The sequence below is a fragment of the Xenopus laevis genome, chromosome 3L, assembly GCF_017654675.1.
Source record: "Xenopus laevis strain J_2021 chromosome 3L, Xenopus_laevis_v10.1, whole genome shotgun sequence".
Classification (NCBI taxonomy): Eukaryota; Metazoa; Chordata; class Amphibia; order Anura; family Pipidae; genus Xenopus; species Xenopus laevis.
This window is the reverse complement of record NC_054375.1, coordinates 137,042,328-137,064,178: the sequence shown is the minus strand read 5'-3', so window position 1 is coordinate 137,064,178 and position 21,851 is coordinate 137,042,328. Positions and strand designations below refer to the sequence as shown.

The following is a 21,851-nucleotide window of genomic DNA, read 5'->3' as shown; positions in this document are numbered from 1 at the left end:
CTTCCAATAAGGATTAATTATATCTTAGTTGGGATCAAGAACAAGCTACTGTTTTATTATTACACAGAAAATGGAAGTCATTTAAAAAATGTTTAATTATTTGATTATAAAGGCGTCTATGGGAGACAACCTTCCGTAATTCAGAGCTTTCTGGATAATGGGTTTCCTGATAACAGATCCTATACCTGTATTACGTTTTGTCTCATTCACACATGGCGACTTCTTTCTTATTTCCATCTTCTCAGTCGGTGAACCCCTTCTTCTTTAGACAGGACAATGGCTCACGTAGTCACCTGAAATCATTGTTTGACATTTCATTATACAGGTATGGGATCTGTTATCAGGAAACCTGCTATCCAGAAAACTCTGAATTACAGGAAGGCCATCTCCCGTAAACTCCATTTTAAACAAATAATTCACATTTTTCAAAATGCTTATTTTTTTTTCTCTGTAATAATAAAACAGTACCTTGTACTTGATCCCCAACAAAGATAAAATAATTCCTTATTGGAGGCAAAACAATAATACTGGGCTTTTATCATTTTTTAATTCATTTTTTTAGTAGACTTAAAGGGGAACTCTTAAAATTAAAATTTTATATAAGCTTCAGCATTCTAAGATAAGATGTTTTCTAAATACAATCAACTAAACATTCTGTTCCGTTACTGAAATAATCAAGTTTATCTTCACTATCCCTCTCTCAGCATCTGTTTCTCTTTATTCTCTCTTCATGCAGCAGTTGGGTGTCAGATATTCATTGACAGTTACATCCAATATATCTTATAGGGGGCTCATTTTGCCTAGAAGATGTATTAGAGCTCACTCTCATAAAATCATCATGTCTAGTGATGGGCGAATTTGTCCCATTTTGCTTCACCGAAAAATGTGCAAATTTTCTGTGAATTTTGACCCCGGTGTCAATTCACGGGCGCTAAAATCGACGCCAGCGACAATTCCGAAATTGTTGCTGGAATTGTCACCCAGCGTCAAGAAACATTGAAATTTTGTGAATTTTTGCAGCAAATTCGTGAATTTATTCGTCAGCGGCAAAAAGCCAAAATTCTGCTGAATAAATTTGCCCATCACTAATCATGTCTCTCTACATGCAGGATTTGTGCGAAAAGCAGATATTTTGTTAGATTTTGTTTGCATTGGAATCAGTTATTTGACTGGGCTCTAATTAATCTGCTAGGAAAGGAGCCCCCCTATAAGAAATATTGGATCTAACTGTCAATGAATATCTGACACCCAACTGCTGCATGAAGAGAGAATAAAGAGAAACAGATGCTGAGAGAGGGATAGTGAAGATAAACTTGATTATTTCAGAAACAATGCAGAATTTGAATGTATATAGAAAGTTTCTTATTTCAGTATGATGAAGCCTATAATATAGTTTAATTTTCATGATAGTTCCCCTTTAAGGTATGCAGATTCAGATTACAGAAAGATCCCTTATCCCGAGCATTCTGTATAACAAATCCTGTTACTGTACGGTATCATATTTTAATTACAATGGGTGCTATAAAATGTTAGGGTTTTTTTGCTTTGTATTGCTTCACCATCGACAAACTGATTCTAGAATATACTGCATTTATGTAAGACTTTGTTTTCAATGATTGTTACACTTGTTCAGCGTGCAAGAAGAATTATACAGACATTATGAAAGAACATTTATAATAACGCATGCAGAGTTTGCTCGCAGTCACGGGGAAATCAGATATTTGCTTTCAAGCTACAGGCCATTAAATGCTGCCTGCTGATTGGTTGCTATGGGTTTTTAGGCCTGGGGCAAACTTTGATCCTATTATTAAATTGCCACTGAAGATCTCAGCACTATACTTAAAAGTCTATGCACCCTTTCTAATAAGTGACTCAGATTAGTTTAGACATACCTGATTACCTTAAAGGGGAAGTGAAGCTCATGATCAAAATCACTGTACTTGCATCATAAGATTGCCGCATCCATATGCACTCAAGAGACAGGTATATTGTATAAAGCAAGCCACATAGATATAAGAAACAGCATCTCTAATTAATTATTTGCTTTCCCCTTAGCTATGTGTACTCATATACTGACCATTCATATCCATATTACCTTAATTTAGTATACAGGCATGAGACCTGTTTTCAGAATGCTCGGGACGGTTTTTTGGATAGATGATCTTTTGGTAATTTGGATCTTCATACTTTAAGGCTACTAAGGAGTGATTTAAATTTTTATTAAACCCAAGAAGATTGTTCTGTATCCTATAAGGATTAGTTATCTTAGTTTGGATCAAGTACAAGGTACTGTTTTATTAATCCAGATAGAAAGGAAATCATTTTTAAAAATCTGGGAGACAGCCTTCCCCTAATTTGGGGCTTTCTGGATAAAGTGTTTCTGGATAATGGATCCCATACCTGCATTATTTATTTCTAGAGCTTTTCACTTCTTGCCCATACATTGTCCAGGTGCGAAACCTTTTATTCAGAATGCTCAGTACCTGGGGTCTTCCGGATAACGGATCTTTCTGTAATTTGGATCTTTATACCTTAGGTCTACTAGAAAATCATGTAAACATTAAATAAACCCAATAGGCTGGTTTTGTTTCCAATAAAGATTTATTATATCTTAGTTGGGATCAAGTACAAGTTACTGTTTTATAATTATGGAAAAGCTTTCTGGATAAATGGGTTCTGGATAATGGACCCCATACCTGTATTACTTATTTCTAGAGCTTTTCACTGCTGTTTTACCAGGTTCATATTCTCATTTATGCCATTAAAAAAAGTTATAAAAAATGAGACAATACAGATATACTAGTGGATATACAGATATACCAGTAGATATACAGACATACCAGTAGATATACAGATATACCAGTAGATATACAGATATACCAGTAGATATACAGATATACCAGTAGATATACAGATATACCAGTAGATATACAGATATACCAGTAGATATACAGATATACCAGTAGATATACAGATATACCAGTAGATATACAGATATACCAGTAGATATACAGATATACCAGTAGATATACAGACATATCAGTAGATATACAGATATACCAGTAGATATACAGATATACCAGTAGATATACAGATATACCAGTGGATATACAGATATACCAGTGGATATACAGATATACCAGTAGATATACAGATATACCAGTGGATATACAGATATACCAGTAGATATACAGACATACCAGTAGATATACAGACATACCAGTAGATATACAGATATACCAGTAGATATACAGACATACCAGTAGATATACAGATATACCAGTAGATATACAGATATACCAGTAGATATACAGATATACCAGTAGATATACAGATATACCAGTGGATATACAGATATACCAGTAGATATACAGATATACCAGTAGATATACAGACATACCAGTAGATATACAGATATACCAGTAGATATACAGATATACCAGTAGATATACAGATATACCAGTAGATATACAGATATACCAGTAGATATACAGATATACCAGTAGATATACAGATATACCAGTGGATATACAGATATACCAGTGGATATACAGATATACCAGTAGATATACAGATATACCAGTGGATATACAGATATACCAGTAGATATACAGACATACCAGTAGATATACAGATATACCAGTAGATATACAGATATACCAGTAGATATACAGACATACCAGTAGATATACAGATATACCAGTAGATATACAGAAATACCAGTAGATATACAGATATACCAGTGGATATACAGATATACCAGTGGATATACAGATATACCAGTAGATATACAGATATACCAGTGGATATACAGATATACCAGTAGATATACAGATATACCAGTAGATATACAGATATACCAGTAGATATACAGATATACCAGTAGATATACAGATATACCAGTAGATATACAGATATACCAGTCGATATACAGATATATTGCGCATATTTCCGCATCCCAGATCTTCAAAGGGAGTGAAGAATATTCTACAAAGCTGTATAATACACTACCTTTAATCTTCCAGCTTCCTTTTAACAAGAGATATGCCCAGCAGAAACAGAAGGAGAATTTGGCAGGCACCTTCGGCTAATTGTTAGACAATGTATCAAATATGTTAACATTATCACTGACAAGAACACACTTCCTCTGTCTGACACATTGTTACCAACAAGGCAACACTCTCCCTCTTTATTTATACTAAAAACAAAAGTGTTTCCATGCTGAAGGTCCATTGGCTGCTGCCAGGGAGAGGGGTTCAGTGTGAGTATATGAGGGGCGACAATAAAGTCTTACAATAAACAAATTCATTCAATATGACTATATAGAAACATAAGGATTGCTCCAGCTTCAGTTGTAATAATATTATGTTAGTAACTTTATCTGCCACTAGGTATGTATTCCCCAATGGACTGAACAAGGTAATCCATGAGTTATGTGCCTACAGCCCAGCGTTCCTACAGGGAGAGCTTTACACTTTATTAGTTGGGTAAAAGGTCGGGAGCTTATACTGCAAATTGTTTCCAGGACAAATATAGAACTTTCAGTAAAAATATTTGTAGTGTTCAGGTCACACGTGTCTGGTCTTTGTGTGGTCTGGAGGATGCCATTTATAATAGGAATATAGGGATGAGTGAACTTTTTTCTCCCGGTATAGTTTTTAGGCGAAATTGCATTTTGTTTTGTTTTTTAATCGCCACTAGAATTTCACCATGCATTTTATTTTGTACAAAGAAAAGCCAGACCTGTTATGCCGTGAACTTTATTTTGCCGAAAATAAGAATGCAATTTTGTGTCCCCGAGATGTTATTGTGATCCGCTATCTGGAAACCCGTTATCCAGAAAGCTCCGGATTATGGGAAGTCCATCTCCCATAGACTCCATTTTAATCAAATAATTCAAATTGTTAAACATGATTTCCTTTTTTCCCCGTTATAATAAAACAGTACTTTGTGCTTGATCCAAACTAAGATATAATTCATCCTTATTAGAGGCAAAACAATCCTATTGGGTTTAATTAATATTTAAACTATTTTCTAGTAAACTTAAGGGCAGAGACACACGTGGAGATTCAGTCACCCGTCGACAAATTGCCTCTTCTTCAGGCGACTAATCCCCCCACAATGTCTTCCTGCCTCTAGAATCTAAATTGCCAGCTGGGTGGCACTCAGAGCGCTTCGTTTTCTGAAATTGCCAGAAGTTTCCTTATGAGGCAACTTCGGGCGAATTCAGAAAACGAAGCTCTCCGAGTGCCATCCTGACAATTTAGATTCTAGCTGCCAAGAAGGCAGTTCGGGGATATTAGTCGCCTAAAGAAGTGGCGATTTGTCGTTGGGCAACTGAATCTCCCCGGATCTTCCCGTGTGTCTCTGCCCTTAGATATGGAAAGATCGCTTATCCAGAAAACTTCAGGTCCCAAGCATTCTGGATAACAGGTCCCATACCTGCATTAGAATTGTTCTTCTTGTCGGGTACTGTGATTTCTTCCCACACTCCAAATATATACAGGTAGGTTAAAGGGAGGGTTCACTTTAAAGTTAACTTTTAATATATCTATTGGTCTTCATTTTCAATTATTTGCTTTCTTCTGACTCTTTTCAACTTTCAAATAAGGGTCACTGACCCGTTCCAAAGACAAATGCTCTGTAAGGCTACACATTTATTATCATTGCTACTAAGGTAATTTGGTTCCTAGCAACCGAACTGCTGAAATTGCAAACTGAAGAGCTGCTGGAAAAAAAGCTAAATAACTCAAAACCAAAAAAAAAATATAAAATGAAAACCAATGGCAAGTTGTCTCAGAATATCACTCTCTACATCATACTAAAGGTTAATTTAAAGGTGAACAACCCCTTTAATTGGTTTTTGACCATAGTGTGTGTGAGTGTGATAGGGACATTAGATTGTAAGCTCCACTGGGGCAGGGACTGATGTGCTGCAGAATATATCAGTGAAATATAAATAAGGGGTAATAATCACTTAAGATTCTGAAAATAAATCCCAATAAGGCAAGATTATAGTAATTTAATAATGGAGGATTAAAGGACATGACAGAAGTGATGGGCGAATTTGGGCTGTTTCGCTTTGCCGAAATTGGCGAAAGGGCATCCAATTTTTTGATGCAGGCGAACTTTTGCTGCGGTTTCACCAATGTATTCGCCGGCAGCGAATCGCAGGAATTTGCTGCAAGTTTGCACCTGGCGAATAAATTCGCCCATCACTACATGGCAGGTCTGAATGACAGTGTAACATTACTGAAAAGAAACACAATAATAAAAATTGTGTAATGGTGATATCTTTTATTGGCTAATTAAACCGCCAAGCGTTTTTCCATAGGATATGTACTACACCTCCCAGCATTCCCCTTTATACAAAATCAGCTGTAATGTGTAGGGCTGTACTGAGATCTACCTGTCTTATTTTTCTTATAAGGGCTAGTCCACACGGGGAGATAGCCCTGCGTTTGCGGTCGCGGCGACAAAGCGCCGCGCCAGTCGCCGCGACCGGCGCAGGCGACAGTTTTGTATGGGCGCCTATGTAAAAACGCCTGTGCTAACCACACGAGGCGATGCGCTTTTCAACAGTCGCCTGAAAAAGCCTGGCGAGGCATTTTCAGGCGACTGTTGAAAAGCGCATCGCCTCGTGTGGTTAGCACAGGCGTTTTTACATAGGCGCCCATACAAAACTGTCGCCTGCGCCGGTCGCGGCGACTGGCGCGGCGCTTTGTCGCCGCGACCGCAAATGCAAGGCTATCTCCCCGTGTGGAATAGCCCTAAGTATATACAGCACAGCTGAACATTCTATTTATGCTGAGTACATATAGACAGGGTGTGATTGGTACAGGTAAGGGATCTGTTATCCAGAATGCTCAGGACCTGGGTTTTTCTGGATAATTGATCTTTTGATAATTTGGATCTTCATACCTTAAATGTACTAGAAAATCATGTAAACATTAAATAAACCCAATTGGCTGGTGTTGCTTCCAATAAGGATTAATTATATCTTAGTTGGGATCAAGTACAAGGTACTGTTTTATTATTACAGAGAAAAAGCAAATCATTTTTAAACATTTGGATTATTTGGATAAAATGGAGTCTATGGGAGACGGCCTTTCCGTAAATCAGAGCTTTTTGGATAATGGGTTTCCAGATCATGGATCACATACCTGTATAACGTTGCACCAGAATAAGCGTTCTGCATCTTGTAGAATAATAAGCAATAATGCATCTGTCCTTATGTTGTATTTTTGTGATTTCTGTCTTTTCTGCTCTGTCGTAGGTTCACTCTGAATTTGAAACCGATTTCTGTTTCCAAGGCAGTGAGCCCCTAACAACCAGAAACAGTCTGACTGAATGGTTTGATCCTTACACCAATTGTCTAATATATTTCTCTTCTTTCTCACTCCCATTGTTTTCCAGTCAGTGTCAAACTGGTTTATGTTATTGAGGGTCAGTGAGGGTAAAGCCAGTGTCACATGTCACACTAAGAGGCATATATATTATATTGAATAAAACGAAATTCGCCGAAAAAACGGTGTAAAAATCTGTGCGAACGTTTCTGCCATACGCATGCCAGATTTTCCGCTGTTATTTTCACATTGATTCAGACCTTTGTAGTTAAGTCCCGGCAGAAGTTGCACAAAGAAAAAGCATGAAAAAAAATGATGCCATTTATTTGCTACACATCGCTGGCGATGAGTGGCGAATTATTCCACCATTTTTTCCACCACTTCATAAATATGCCCCTGAGTGTTGGCTCTACTGATCTCCACCTGTGCTTTGTAGATGGACGGAGAGAAGCAGATCCACTCTGTGGGGTAAATTTACTAAGCGGGAAAAATTCACCAGCGACTGCTTCGCAGCCATCGCAACTAATCGCCAGGCGAAAGTTCGGTCAGACAACATTAATCTACTAAAATGCGAAGCTGCATCCAGAGCGCCGAACGCTGGTGAATTTCCGCTACCGTTACTTCGGCAATGCAAGCACATCAAAGCGAAGATGCGCTAGCGTTCAATTCTGCCTAGCGCCACTTTGTTAGAGGTCTTCGCTCAGGCTAATTTTTGGGGTTTTAGTTTTTGGGTTACCCAAAAATCTTTTAAGGACTTTTGCAGGTTATAACTCTGAAAAAAGGAAAAGACGCCAGCGTTTTTTGGACTTTTTCCACGAAAAAATATGACGTAAGTAACAGAAGAATGAGGAAGATCTATGCACTCTAGTGCACTTGTTCTGGTCTGAGCTGGTGAAGGCAAGTCTAGCGAAAGAGGGAAAATCTGCATCTTAGTGAATTTGCGGAGTAACGTCCATTCGCCAGAGCGAAAATTCGCCTGGAGATAGAGTGCAAATCACCGATATTGTCTATCTCCTACGCTAGTGAAGTGACGTCTGTGCCCGTTAGTAAACCTGCGAAGTACCTGAAAACGGTAACCTTTGCCAGGGTTAGTCAATTCGCCCTTTAGTAAATCTGCCCTTGTGTTGTTGTACTGACAGGCAATCCAATAAGTGGATTCGGTGCATCCCTAGGAAGTACACCCCCTTGTTCCACATGAGTGTGTAGAATAGAGCATGTGCTGAACATTACATGCATGTTAAACATGGGGGTTTTATTCAAGTATTGGGCGCCCTTGTGCCTGTGAGCACTGTGCTCATTGGGAAGGTGTAAGTCACTCTCAAGGTTCTTAAGTATAATAGAGAATGGCTAATTTTAAGCAACTTTGCAATTGGCCTTCATTTTTTAGTTTTTATCATTTCTTAATTGTTTACCTCCTTCTTCTGACTCTTTCTAGCTTTCAAATGGGCCATCTAAAAAAAAAAAAACCAAATCCTCTGTAAGGCTACAAATGTATTGTTATTGCTACTTTTTATTACTCATCTTTCTATTTAGACCCTATCCTAGTCTCTTATTCAGGTGAATGCATGGTTGCTAGGTTAGCTTGGACCCTAACAACCAGAATGCTGAAATTACAAACTGGAGAGCTGCTGAATAAAAGGCTAAATAACTCAAAAACCACAATTAATAAAAAATGAAAACCAACCGCAAATTGTCTCCGAATATCACTCTCTACATCATACTAAAAATCAGAGACTATCCGCAATATGTGCCCTTACCCTTAGCTGTCAGACATAAACCTGTGTGCTCCATGCTGGTGTTCTGCCTGATAAGAGCTGCAGCACAGAACTTAAAGGGGTTGTTCACCTTTGAGATAACTTTTAGTATGATGTAGAGAGTGATATTCTCAGACAATTTGCAATTGGTTTTCATTTTTTATTATTCATGGAGTTATTTAGCTTTTTATTCAGCAGCTCTTCGGTTTGTAATTTTCACAATCTGGTTGCTAGGGTCTAAATGACCCTGGCAACCGTGCACTGATATCAATAAGAGACGGGAATATGAATAGAGAGGCCCTGAATAGAAAGATGAGTAATAAAAAGAAGCAATAACAATACGTTTGTAGCCTTACAGAGCATTTGTTTTTTTTTGAAAGGCGGATCAGTGAAATCTGGAAAGAAGGCAAATAATAAAAATAGTATAAAAAAGAAAAAATGAAGGCCAATTGAAAAGCTGTTTAGAATTGGCTATTTTATAACATACTAAAACTCAACGTAAAGGTGAACCACCCCTAGGTGTAGGTGGATCCATGGTCCAGTAATGCAAGGGTTAAATGGTCTCATTCTGCCCAAAAAGAGTCTGTACCCCCCGATGCAGACATCTACAGTGAATTTTAAAAAAAAAGAAAAGATTTTTAGTAGAACAATGCTGAAAAAGTATTTTTTATATAATGAAAGAAAATGTCGTCCTAAACAACTTTCCCAAATACACTCAGTAAACATTTTCACTTCCTTGTAAATGCAATTGCTACTGAAAGCAGTCACAGTTCAACAGCTCACTTTTTTTTTCCACTTATATTTTTTCTAAATATAACAAAAAAAATACATTGAAAAAAAAAAACCACAAAGACAAATTAAACGTTTAAAAAGTCTTTATTAAGAAATAACTTACCGAAACTCCGCTTGCGCTCCTCTTCAGAAAAGGCGACACAGCGATCCGATTTGTTCTCCCTGTTTTCCTTATAGGAGATAGCCAGGGAGGAGAAATCGAGTGCTGCACGATGGATTGTTGCCTTTTCTGAAGAGGAGCGCAAGAGGAGTTTCAGTAAGTTATTTTTTAATCAAGATTTCAAAGTTTAATTTGTCTTTGTGGTTTTTTTTTCGTTGTAAACTAACGAATTAAAAAAAAAAATTGATGTTACTGGTCTTTAAAGGTGAACTTTCCCCCTCTCAGCAGTTCTCCGTCCTCATACCTCCCAACTGTCCCGTTTTCAGAGGGATAGTCCCCCTTTTGACAGCTCAACCTCAGTCCCTCATTTGTACTGGAAAGTCCTGTTTTTCTCTGCACTGAACAGGCAGAAAAAAAAACAAGTTTCTAACTTAATTGGCTTTTGGCAGAGAGCACAGAACAGCCATAGCTGAATATAAGATACTTTTGTAACAATTTTGAGATAAGCAAATAAGTAATTGTAACAATGTAAGATAACAGGTCCCTTGGTAGACAGCTTGGTCCCTTGGTGTGATCAAAAAAAAATTCAGGTGCGGCAACTTTTTTGTCACTTTTTTTATTTCCAAAATGTTGAGAGGTATGCGTCTATCCCTTTTCATGCAGGAGTCACAGTTTGATTGACAGTTAGGTGAAATACATTGGCATGTGCTCCCATTGCTTAGACAGTGTATTAGAGCTAACTGTCATTCAAAATAACCGACTCTTGACACAAAGCTGCATGCACAGAGACTGATTGCTGAGAGGGGGATTAATGAAGAGGAACGTGATTATTTCATAAATGGGGAAGAATTTTGAAGTGATCGCATAATGAAGTCCTTTCGTATGTAGAGTATAGGATAGTTTCCCTTTAGGATCAGGGCACACGGTCAGATTCGGGGAGATTAGTTGCCCGGTGACAAATCTTCTTTTCTTCGGGGTGACTAATTTCGAGTAGTTTCGGGCACTTTCGGAAGATGAATCACTCCGAGTGCCATCCCGCCGGTGATTTACATTCTAGCTGGTGGGAGGCAGTTCGGGGAGATTAGTCGCCCTGAAGAAGAGGAGATTAGTCGACTAATCTCCCCAAATCTGTGCCCTGAACCTTACGCTAATGATAAAGTTTTAGTTGAGTTTAGTTACTGGAACTGTCAACTCAACTAAATCTTTCTAATTAGTTTATTAACTTTAGGAATTTTGTAATCAGGCCAGATTGCCCTCGTGAAGTACACGCCTTTTATGAATGCAGCAATGGATCGAGTTAGTGGTGTTGTGTAATGGTTAATGTTTTTATGGGTGGGACGAATAGGTATTTAAATGTAAGGTGTGTAATGGGATCATGTGATCACTTCTATAGATATATATTTATAAGAACGCTCCTCCTGATACTCCATGAATTGTTCTTTACTGCTGTACTGTAACTTTGAGTGATATCTCCCCCTCCCCCCCAGCAGTCTAACAAGAAAGCAGCTCCCTAACACAAGATAACAGCTCGCCTGGTAGATCTAAGAACAACACTCAATAGTAAAATCCAGGTCCCACTGAGACACATTCAGTTACATTGAGTAGGAGAAACAACAGCCTGTCAGAAAGCAGTTCCATCCTAAAGTGCTGGCTCTTTCTGAAAGCACATGACCAGGCAAAATGACCTGAGATGCACCTACACACTAATATTACAACTAAAAAATACACTTGTTGGTTCAGGAATGAAATTTTATATTGTAGTTTGAATTATTTGCAGTGTAAACAGTGTAATTTAGAAATAAAAACTACATTATAAAAATCATGTCAAATCAATTATCCGCTGTTGGATTTTAAACCCTGCTGTAGACTCCGTGTAAAGCAAATAATTCAAAATTTTCAAAATGATTTTTTCTCTCTCTGTAATAACACAAAAGAAGCTTGTATTTGATGGTACCTAAGCTGTATGAATCCATATAGGGAGCAATACAATCCTATGAGGTTGAATTGATATTTAAATGTTTTTTTATTAGTCTTAAAGGGTGGTTCACCTTTGAAATAACTTTTAGTATGATTTAGAGAGTGATATTCTGAGACAATTTGCCATTGGTTTTCATTTTTTATTATTAGTGGTTTTTGAGTTATTTGGCTTTTTATTCAGCAGCTCTTCAGTTTGGAATTCCAGCAATCTGGTTACTAGGGTTCAAATTACCCTAGCAACCATGCACTGATTTGAAGAAGAGACTGGAATATGAATAGGAGAGACCTGAATTGAAAGATTAGCAATACAAATAAGGAATAAGAATATATTTATAGTTTTACAGAGCATTTGCTTTTTAGAAGGGGTCAGCGACCCCCGCTTGAAAGCTGGAAAGAGTCAGAAGAAAAAGGCAAATAATTATTAAACTATTAAAAGTAATCAAAACCAATTGAAAAGTTGCTTAGAATTGCCCATTCTATAACATACTAAAGGTTACCTTAAAGGTGAACCACTCCTTTAATGTAAGGGAAAAACCTAGGTCCCAATCATTCCAGATAATTGATCCCAAATTCATACCTCCCAACTGTCCAGTTTTTAGAGGGACAGTCCCTCTTTTGACAGCTCCACCCACAGTCCCTCGTTTGTACTGGAAAGTCACGATTTTCTCTGCACTAAAACAGCCAGAAAAAGAAACAAAGTCTCTAACTTAATTAGCTTTTGGCAGAGAGCCCAGAACAGCCACAGCAGCAGATAAGATACTTTTGTAACAATTTTGAGATAAGCAAATAAGTAATTGTAACAATATAAGATAACAGGTCTCTTGAGAGAAGTTAGACTCACAGCTTAAAGGGCAATTCACCTTCATTAGCAAAACTATAATAAGTGGAAAAAAAAACACAGAAATATGTTCAAACTTTCAAAACCTGCCAAATTTTGTAAAATGAACATGGTAATTAGGGGGTGCGGCCCCAAAATGCTTTGCTACGCACGGCAACTTTTTTGTCCAAAATGGTGGGAGGTATGCCAAATTTATATTAGCACAATGAGGTTTTTAGCCTATTTAATATTGCCATGTGGCTTTGAATACGGGACTTTCCTTCTGTAGTGCCGTTCAGCTGTCAGGGGAAGCTGGGAGTTGCAGTTTGGCCGTGCTTGATTCATTACAGGATTACTGAGGATGGAGAGCTTTTAGAAGCAATTGGTTAGACAGACCCAGACCAGGCTACTGAAAGCTGATTAAGCCTATAGGATGTAAGTGAGGATGCAGTCAAGGAACATCAGAGAGTCATTTTAACATGATGATAAAAACTTTCTTGGAAAACCAGCCCGGACTTCCCATGGTGCCTAATTGCAGCGTGTCTTTTCCTTTAATTCAAACCACATGCAGAAGGGAATCATTCTGCCTGGAGTTATTGAACATCTGGGGGCAATAAATCAGTGACAAACACATGGAATAAGGCTAATAAAAGGGATGTTTCTCTCCACTTTAGGTGCTGGGACCAATATGTTCCCTGCAGTGCACTGTGTGTACTGTAACTATAGAGGAATCAGACCCTCCAGCTACAGAGGGGCCCAGGAGGTATAGGGGCCGAATGAGGCTGAGCAATCTCAACATATATTGGTAAAACAGGACAACCCGGGATATATTGGGGGCCCTACAATGAATTTTCTGTGGGGCCCAGTAACATGTAGTTACAACACTGGCCGATACTTATTCCCTTAAAGCAGGGATGCCCAAAAGCTACATCAGGATCTACCAGTAGACTTTTAGCTGGTGATCAGTCGATCTCAAGACACTGTCACAAGACACAGCTTCTCTAAATCACCCTCCTGTTTCATTCCGATATTTATTATGTTACAGTTACATAAGAAATAGTTGCTTGTTAAATATAACGATATACATTGCCTCATAAATCAATATAATATTTAATATTTTCCATGAAAGAGAATGGATGTAGATCATAATGGGACAACATCACTAAAAGTAGACCTCACATTAGTAAAGTATGGCCACTCCTGCCTTAAAGTGATACTGACACTAAAAAACTACTTTGTTAAAACATCAATGTACATTAAACGTTACCTATAGGTCATATTCATGTTTTTTTGCTGAGAGGTTTGTTTTTGTAAGTAATTGTAAGTTGAAGTTCCTAAGGGCCCTTACGCATGGGCGTTTGAAACTGCGCACCCCTGCGTTCCGGTTTCATGGGAGCCCAGGAGTAGACGCGCTGAATTCTTTTCAATGTGGCTGTACTCAAACAGACGCATGTAAGCGCTTATATGTGTCTGTGTGAGTACATCCCCATTGAAAAGAATTCAGCGCGTCTACTCCCCTGCGAACGGAACGCAGGGGAGCGCAGCTTCAAACGCCCGTGATAAGGGCCCTAAGTTACTAAATAGGAACTCGAGACCGGGTCAGTTTCCAATGTGCATGTCCCTGTTTGGCAATCACGGAGCTTGGGAGGGGGAGAGATACAATCAACTATGGCAGCCACCAACCCCACTGTGACAACTCTGATCATGGGTAAAGAAAAATCTGTCACATTTCTGTCAAATGTAGCAATAAGGATACATTTGTAGCCTTACAGAGCATTTTATTTTTTTAGATGGGGTCAGTGACCCCCAATTGAAAGCTGGAAAGAGTCAAAAGGAAAAGGCAAACAATTAAACAATAAAAATATTTGGCCATTCTATAACATAGTAAAAGTTTACCACTCCTTTAAGTAAACATGGAGGGAGTTAGTTTTTCTTTAGCAGATGGAGGGCCTATACCTTTAAAAAAAAAATTTGTTTGTATATAACAAAAAAAACCACCCACCAAGACATATTTAACTTTAAAATCGCAAAGTCTTTATTAATAAATAACTTACCGATACTCTGCTTGCGCTCCTCTTCAGAAAAGGCAACAGGGCGACTATCCATCATGTGGCGCTCGATTACTCTATAGAAGGCTGGGAGGAGAAATTGAGCACTGCACGATGGACCTTCGCCCTGTTGCCTTTTTTGAAGAGGAGAGCAAGCAAAGTATCGGTAAGTTATTTATTAATAAAGACTTTATGATTTTAAAGTTAAATATGTCTTGGTGGATTTTTAGAAAATTGATGTTGCTGGTTCTTTAACAAGCTAATCCAACCAATTTGGTGTTGCTAGTAATCAGTATTGAGCAGTTACATGCATTCAAATCACCAAAATTACAAGGGTGCCCACATTTTTGCACAGCCAGTTTTTAACATTCGATTGAATTTCATACAACTGAATGCTGCTTCACTAAAAATCTTTGTTCAGAAAACACCCCAGTACTCAGATGTTCCTGGGAAATGAAAGACACACACCACTGTTATCTTTTTTGTTGAAAGTGGAGTAAACTATTATGCAGGCTGAGAGGGGTTCCCAAACTTTTTCATATGACTGTATATAGTGATATAGTACCGCATTGCAGGGGAATACTTGTTAGCTACTAAACTTAATACTATATAAGTTTAGGATGTGCTCCTCCATGTTTTATATTTATATTTTTATTGAAACATCACTCGTGCATCCAATGTTTCGGCCCACATTGGGTCCTTTATCAATCCTTGATAAAGGCCCCAATGTGGGCCGAAACGTTGGATGCAAGAGTGATGTTTCAATAAAAATCGTTTGACTAAATGAACTTTTGGAGTGCTGGTCCACTTTGAAGGCTATACATTATATTTGACCAGAGCACCCACTGTAAACTGCTAGAGGAAGAGTGCTGGTACTTTCAGAATGATTATATATAAATATATATATATTCTCCAGGTATAATGAAAAACAGTATTATGACCTTCCTGTGATATAAAATGCAAATGAAATGCTAATTATTGTCTTCGTTATAAGACACTGATTAAATTTGACAGATAAGGAGGGAGATGGCAGAGCAAAGCAACTGAGAAGGTTAACCCTTTGCCTCTTCCCTGCAGCTAAAATGAGAGAGTTACATAAGGCTTATTTTCATCACAGAGAGGGAAAGAAAAAGGAAATATGATAAAAATGTGCTGATACATACACAAGGGGTGTCATGCGTACAGAGAGGATTAGGAAGCCGGGTCATCTTTTGTCTGCTACCCGATTAACCAACACTTATTATTATTATTATTACACTTATGTAATGGGCAAGAACTTGTTGGGGGGAATTACTAGCCAAGAGGCACTTTAAAAGTAGCCCTAAAAATAGCACAATATGTGCAGTGAAAAAAAGTCTAAAAAATAAATGAATATATGTGAAAATAAGCCTTTTTCAAATTTTCGCAAATTTTTCCATGAAGCAAAATGGGACAGATTCGCCTGTCATCAGGGGCGTAAATACAGAGGGGGCCCAGGAGGTATAGGGGCCCTATAAGTCCCTAATACATATGCAATTTCAATAAATATTGGTAAAACAGGTAAATCTCTAGTCATTTTGGTGGCCAGCAGATTTTTGCCCCAAAATTGTCAGAAATTGAGGAAAGTAATTGGAAAATGCGAGAATGCTTAAGAGTGACGGGAGACTGGGATACAGAGCCCAAACTCCGGTTACTCCCAACTTCTACACAAGTCAGTCCCATTGCATGCTGGGTATTGTAGTCTTACTTTAAACTTGGCATCTGGCAAACTGTTCAACAAAAACTACATTACCCAACAGGCATCGGGAGACAAAGGCTTGGCCACATTAGGGAAGGAAAAAACTTTGGCTGGTTTCCAAAGCACAAACCAGCCAAAGACCCAAATTAGTCATGGTTGAATAAATTCGCCTGGTACGAATTTGCGGCGCATTTCTGCGTTTCGCCACTGGAGGATAAATTTGCGAATCTCCAGCGAAGATTCGCCGGCGTCACTTTCCGATTTTCGCAATTTTTTCGTGAAAACTTTCGGATTTCATGATTTTTTAGTGAAAGAGTTCGAATTTCACCATTTTTTAGTGAAAAAGTTAGAATTTCACCATTTTTTCTTGAAAACTTTAGAATTTCACGATTTTTTTCATGAACTTTCTGATTTCACTATTGTTTTCGGCGTTTTGCGAATATGCGGGAAATTCGAAAATTTTCAAAATATGCGGGAAATTCGCCCATCACTAGTCCTAATCCTGTGTCGGACTGGGACACCAGGGGCCCACCCAAAAATCTTAGACCAGGGGCCCACTCTCAGTACTATCTTCCTTCCTCTCTTCGCTCCACCTCTACTCTCCTAGGGGCAAATTCACTAAGCGCCGAAGTGCCGAACGCTAGCGTTACTTCGCTAGCGTTTGTGATTTTCGTTACTGCGCAAATTCACTAACGAACACTGGTGTAGTTTCGCTAGTGTTACTTCACACGCTTACGCCTGGCGAAGTTTCGCTAGCGACGTAACTACGCAAATTCACTAATGCGCGCAGTGTACTGAACACTACCTTTTACGCTAGACTTCCTTCGCCACCTCAGACCAGGTGAAGCGCAATAGAGTAGATAGGGATTGTTTCAAAAAAAGTCAAAAAATTTTCTAAGTCCCAAAAAACGCTGGCGTGTTTTCTACATTATGGGTGATAGGCTGAAAAAGATCGAAAAAATTTTTGGGGCTCCCCTCCTTCCCCCCTACATTTCCTGACTCATGGCAACTTACCTAGACAGTGGGCACATGTGTAGGGCAAAATAAAAATTTTATTTGATGATTTGAAGGTTTTCTAGCCATTTGTAGTGCTGATACGTATTCCTCCATTGAAATTTGAATTTTGCGCCGTATGCAAATTAGCCTTCGCTAGCGTAACTTCGCTTTACTTAGCGAATCAACGCTAGCGCAACTTCGCAACCTTACGCTACCCCTGAGCGCAACTACGAATCTTAGTGAATTTGCCCCCTAGTCTCTTATCTTTACATACTATAATCTATTATTCCATCTTTTTAGCTTCTTTTTTTAAATTTAGCCTAAAAATAGGGAATGGCCATGAAATAGACCAAAAGTTTAGCAGCAGGAAGGGCCACTGACACCTGGGCCCATCGGGAGTTTTCCTGGTATCCCCGTGGGCCAGTCCGACACTGCCCAAATCCATACCGTGGCTAGTTAGTACCTGCCTGAACTTTAAATTGGTAGCCAATTTGGCTAGAAAACTGCCAACCTGGGAGTGGGCTGCTGGGGGCTGTTTGTGCCTCTGTCTACTTGTAATACCAGGGCCTATTTTGACTCCCAGTCCAGGCCTGAAAGTGACTGTACAGATACTAAGGGACTTTACTAATCCCGCGTGGCTAATTAGCAATCCATTGAGTACACGCTGCAGACTGTACTGATTTCTAGGCAGCCATGCAGACATTATCTAATTACCCAGCGACTCTAGCAAGACAGCGGCTGCTGCAGGTCTTGCTTTAGAGAAGATGTACCAGGCAGTCATTATATTAGGTGTTACCGCTGCAGTGAGCAACACTAAAGTTCTGAAGTTCTACCAGTTTACTTCGAGCGCTCTGTCCCTTTAACAAGCGTAAATTCGCTAGCCCCGCCCCCGGCTCCCCGCTAGACCCGCCCCCGGTGTAGTGAAGTCGGAGCGGCAGCGGCTGGTGCTCAGTGCGGGACTGGAAGTTCTAGTTGAGAGTTCGCAGCTCCCCGGGACATGGCACACGGACTGGCGTTCAGCACGGGGCTGAGGCTGCTGCTCACCCCACCAACTCCACCCCCGAGCCAGGACTAAGCGGGACACCCACCTGTAGCCACTTCCATACACCATGGCTCCCTGTCTGCCGCTCAACAGCACCGGCACTTTCCCAGAAGAGGAAAACAGCACCAGTTGTTGGCTGAGCCTGTCCCAGAGTTGGATGTTGGGGGCAGTTCTGTCCTTCGTGATCCTGGTCATTGTGTTTGGGAACCTGCTGGTCATTATCGCTATAGCCAAGACCCCCAGGCTGCAGACCATGACCAACGTGTTCATCACCTCCTTGGCTTGTGCTGATCTCATCATGGGACTTCTTGTGGTGCCACCAGGGGCCACTATTTTGGTCACCGGGGACTGGTTGTTTGAGACCACAGTGTGTGAGTTATGGACCTCGCTGGATGTTCTGTGTGTGACGGCCAGCATAGAGACCCTGTGTGTGATAGCTGTGGACAGATATATTGCTATCACCTCCCCTCTCAAGTATGAGATGCTGGTGACCAAGGTGAGGGCCCGTCTGACTGTATGCCTTGTGTGGGCCATCTCTGCCCTCATCTCTTTCCTGCCCATCATGAACCGCTGGTGGAGAGACACCCACAACGAAGAAGCCAAGAGATGCTACGACAACCCCAAGTGCTGCGATTTTGTCACCAACATGCCCTACGCCATCGTCTCCTCCACCATCTCCTTTTATGTGCCTTTGGTCATCATGATTTTCGTCTACGTCAGGGTCTTCATCGTGGCCACCAGGCAGGTAAGACTGATAGAAAAGGACAAGGTAAGGTTCAACGGGACGCCGGTGCCCACCAACAAAACCAGGAGGGCTTCTAGGAGGAGACCCTCAGGACTTCTAGCCATCAAGGAGCATAAAGCTCTCAAGACTTTGGGCATCATCATGGGCATTTTCACCCTGTGCTGGTTGCCGTTCTTTGTGGCGAACATCATCAAAGTTTTTTGCAGGTCGTTTATAGATGACAATGTGTTTCTGTTCTTGAACTGGTTGGGGTACATCAACTCAGGGTTGAACCCGATCATCTACTGCAGGAGCCCTGATTTCAGGAGGGCTTTCAGGAAGCTCCTGCGTTGTCCGAGGGCTGTTGACCGCAAGTTGCACGCTCTTTCCAAGGACCTAAAGAGGCACCCTTATACCTCCGGCACCCATTTGGACTGTGATGGGATCAAACAAGTACCCGACGGACAGGAACCGGGCAACGGCAGCCTGAGCAGTAGCAGTAGGTGCAGTAGCAGAACCGAGGAAACCAGCCTGAAGAACGGCAATGCTAACTCTAACCATAAACAATCTGACATTTAACTTCACCTTCCTCAGGAGCCCCTCTCCTCTAAGGTGCACAGAGACTGAACCAAGTGCGGAGGGGTGCGTCATTATTTGTTGTTGTGTGCCCATGGAGGGAAGGGACATAGTGGGGCTCATTTATCAACACTGGCCAAATTTGCCCATGGGCAGTTACCTATAGCAACCAATCAGTGACTAGCTTTTTAAAACCAGATGCAGCGATTGGTTGCCATGGGTTACTGCCCATGGGCAAATTAGCCCAGTGTTGATAAATGAGCCCCAGTGTCTCTTGGGCACAACCTCAAAAGTAAAGCTTAGGCTCTAAAGAACAGGAACAAATGACTGCTGCTGCTATAATATGTACAGTATTAATTGGACACACTGGGGGGTCGCAGCCTACTTCTGCTCCGAAAAGAAAGTAGCGGGCAGTAAATATTTATGCACTTGCGCAGCCAAATGCCGCTGATACAGCCGTGCGTCAGGGAAAACTACTCGATGACTTTCATGTTCAAATATTTTTTCTCTTGTACTTAGAGTAACCTTCAAGCCCCGCCCCCCAAAAGATATTTCGGTGAATATTTTGTAAATACGTTGTGTTACCTATTTATATGAATTGTCTATATACTAATTGCACATGACCACTAATGCCAAAGCGGGGTCTCTGAGCAAAAATAACAATTCTTGATTCTAAATCCATTGCACTGTAACGGGCACACGGGGGCAGTTAGAAAACATGATTAGATTCTAATTCTAGTTATTCCATTTTTTATACATTTCCATTGGTTTTAAATGTATTTGTAAATGGAATTGCTGCTGAAAGCCGCATCTGTCTGTCCTTATCTGCACTGCTGGTCCTGACTCTTGAAACAATGTACATACGGGAAGGGACCTACAGATCCTGCAATTGCATATGCTGATAATCTTAAAACCATTGGAAATGGGCAATTAATGTATATTGGAAGGTGGCTTATAAATGACAAATTCTTCTGTTAGGCAAACGTGTTTTTGAGTTTACTTCCCCTTTATAAAATTATGTTTTACAATTCTAAGACAGTTTGCGTTGTTTTTTATTTTTATTCCTGTTAAGATTATCCTGTCACTTGTGCCATGGGTGGGGGGTCACTGACCCCCCAAGTAACCAGCTTTTTGAGTGACTGGAAAATAAGCAAGAAAGATGTTATTTAAATGAATATTAAATATCCACCCCGACTGTCAGTTTATTTTAGCGTCACTGACCTTAGCATCCAGGTTTCATTTTAAATTCCAGCTTGGAAAGTAAATAGACTCCATTTAAAGAATGTTTATAACAGGAATTTGACCCTTTCCTGTGATGCAGAACTACAATTCCCTTGCCAGTTCAGACACCAGAGGATGCTGGGAATTGTAGTTTTTTCCAACGATGCCTTGGCCAATTGTTTTTGTATAATACAAATTATAATATCTTAACTGAGTGTCACACCACTATTTTTCATGGCATTTGAGAAGTCACAATTGCTATTATCAGCTGTTACCATCAATTCTGTTCTGTGATAGGAATTTGACTACATAGGGCACATTTTTTTCTGGGACTGAGGGAAAACAGTGTAAATGAGTTGTACAATGTATATTAGTATCATAAAATATGTATATACAGTGCTAATGTATGGCATTTATGATGGAAAGCAAGTGTGTGTATAATATTTTTATACAGAATTAAACACAGATATACAGAATATATATATATAATATATGCTCACCCTGAAAACAAGTGAATATTTGATGATTCTATAGAAAGTGAGTACGAGGAGGAAATGAGTGAGGCTTGTGTAGTGTGCTTGTGTCTGCTGTGACTACTGTATGTATAGCGCTTTATAGGGTTTTTATGTTTTTTATTGGGTCCAGGCAGGGGTGGCTGGGTTACTGCAAATAGGTATAATGACTGTAGGAAAACTGTTTAATGCTGTGGGTTTGCAAGTTTAGGATTTAGGATGATTGTGG

At 39.7% G+C, this 21,851-nt stretch overlaps 1 protein-coding gene across 1 annotated transcript; it reads left to right on the top strand.

Annotated features, from left to right (window-relative positions):
- The first annotated feature begins 18,481 nt into the window (after positions 1-18,481).
- LOC108711602 (beta-4C adrenergic receptor) lies at positions 18,482-21,588 on the top strand. The gene has a single exon (XM_018253489.2). It carries the CDS (start codon positions 18,657-18,659, stop codon positions 19,890-19,892), a length of 1,236 nt encoding a protein of 411 aa, XP_018108978.1. The 5' UTR covers positions 18,482-18,656; the 3' UTR covers positions 19,893-21,588.
- The last annotated feature ends 263 nt before the right edge of the window (positions 21,589-21,851 follow it).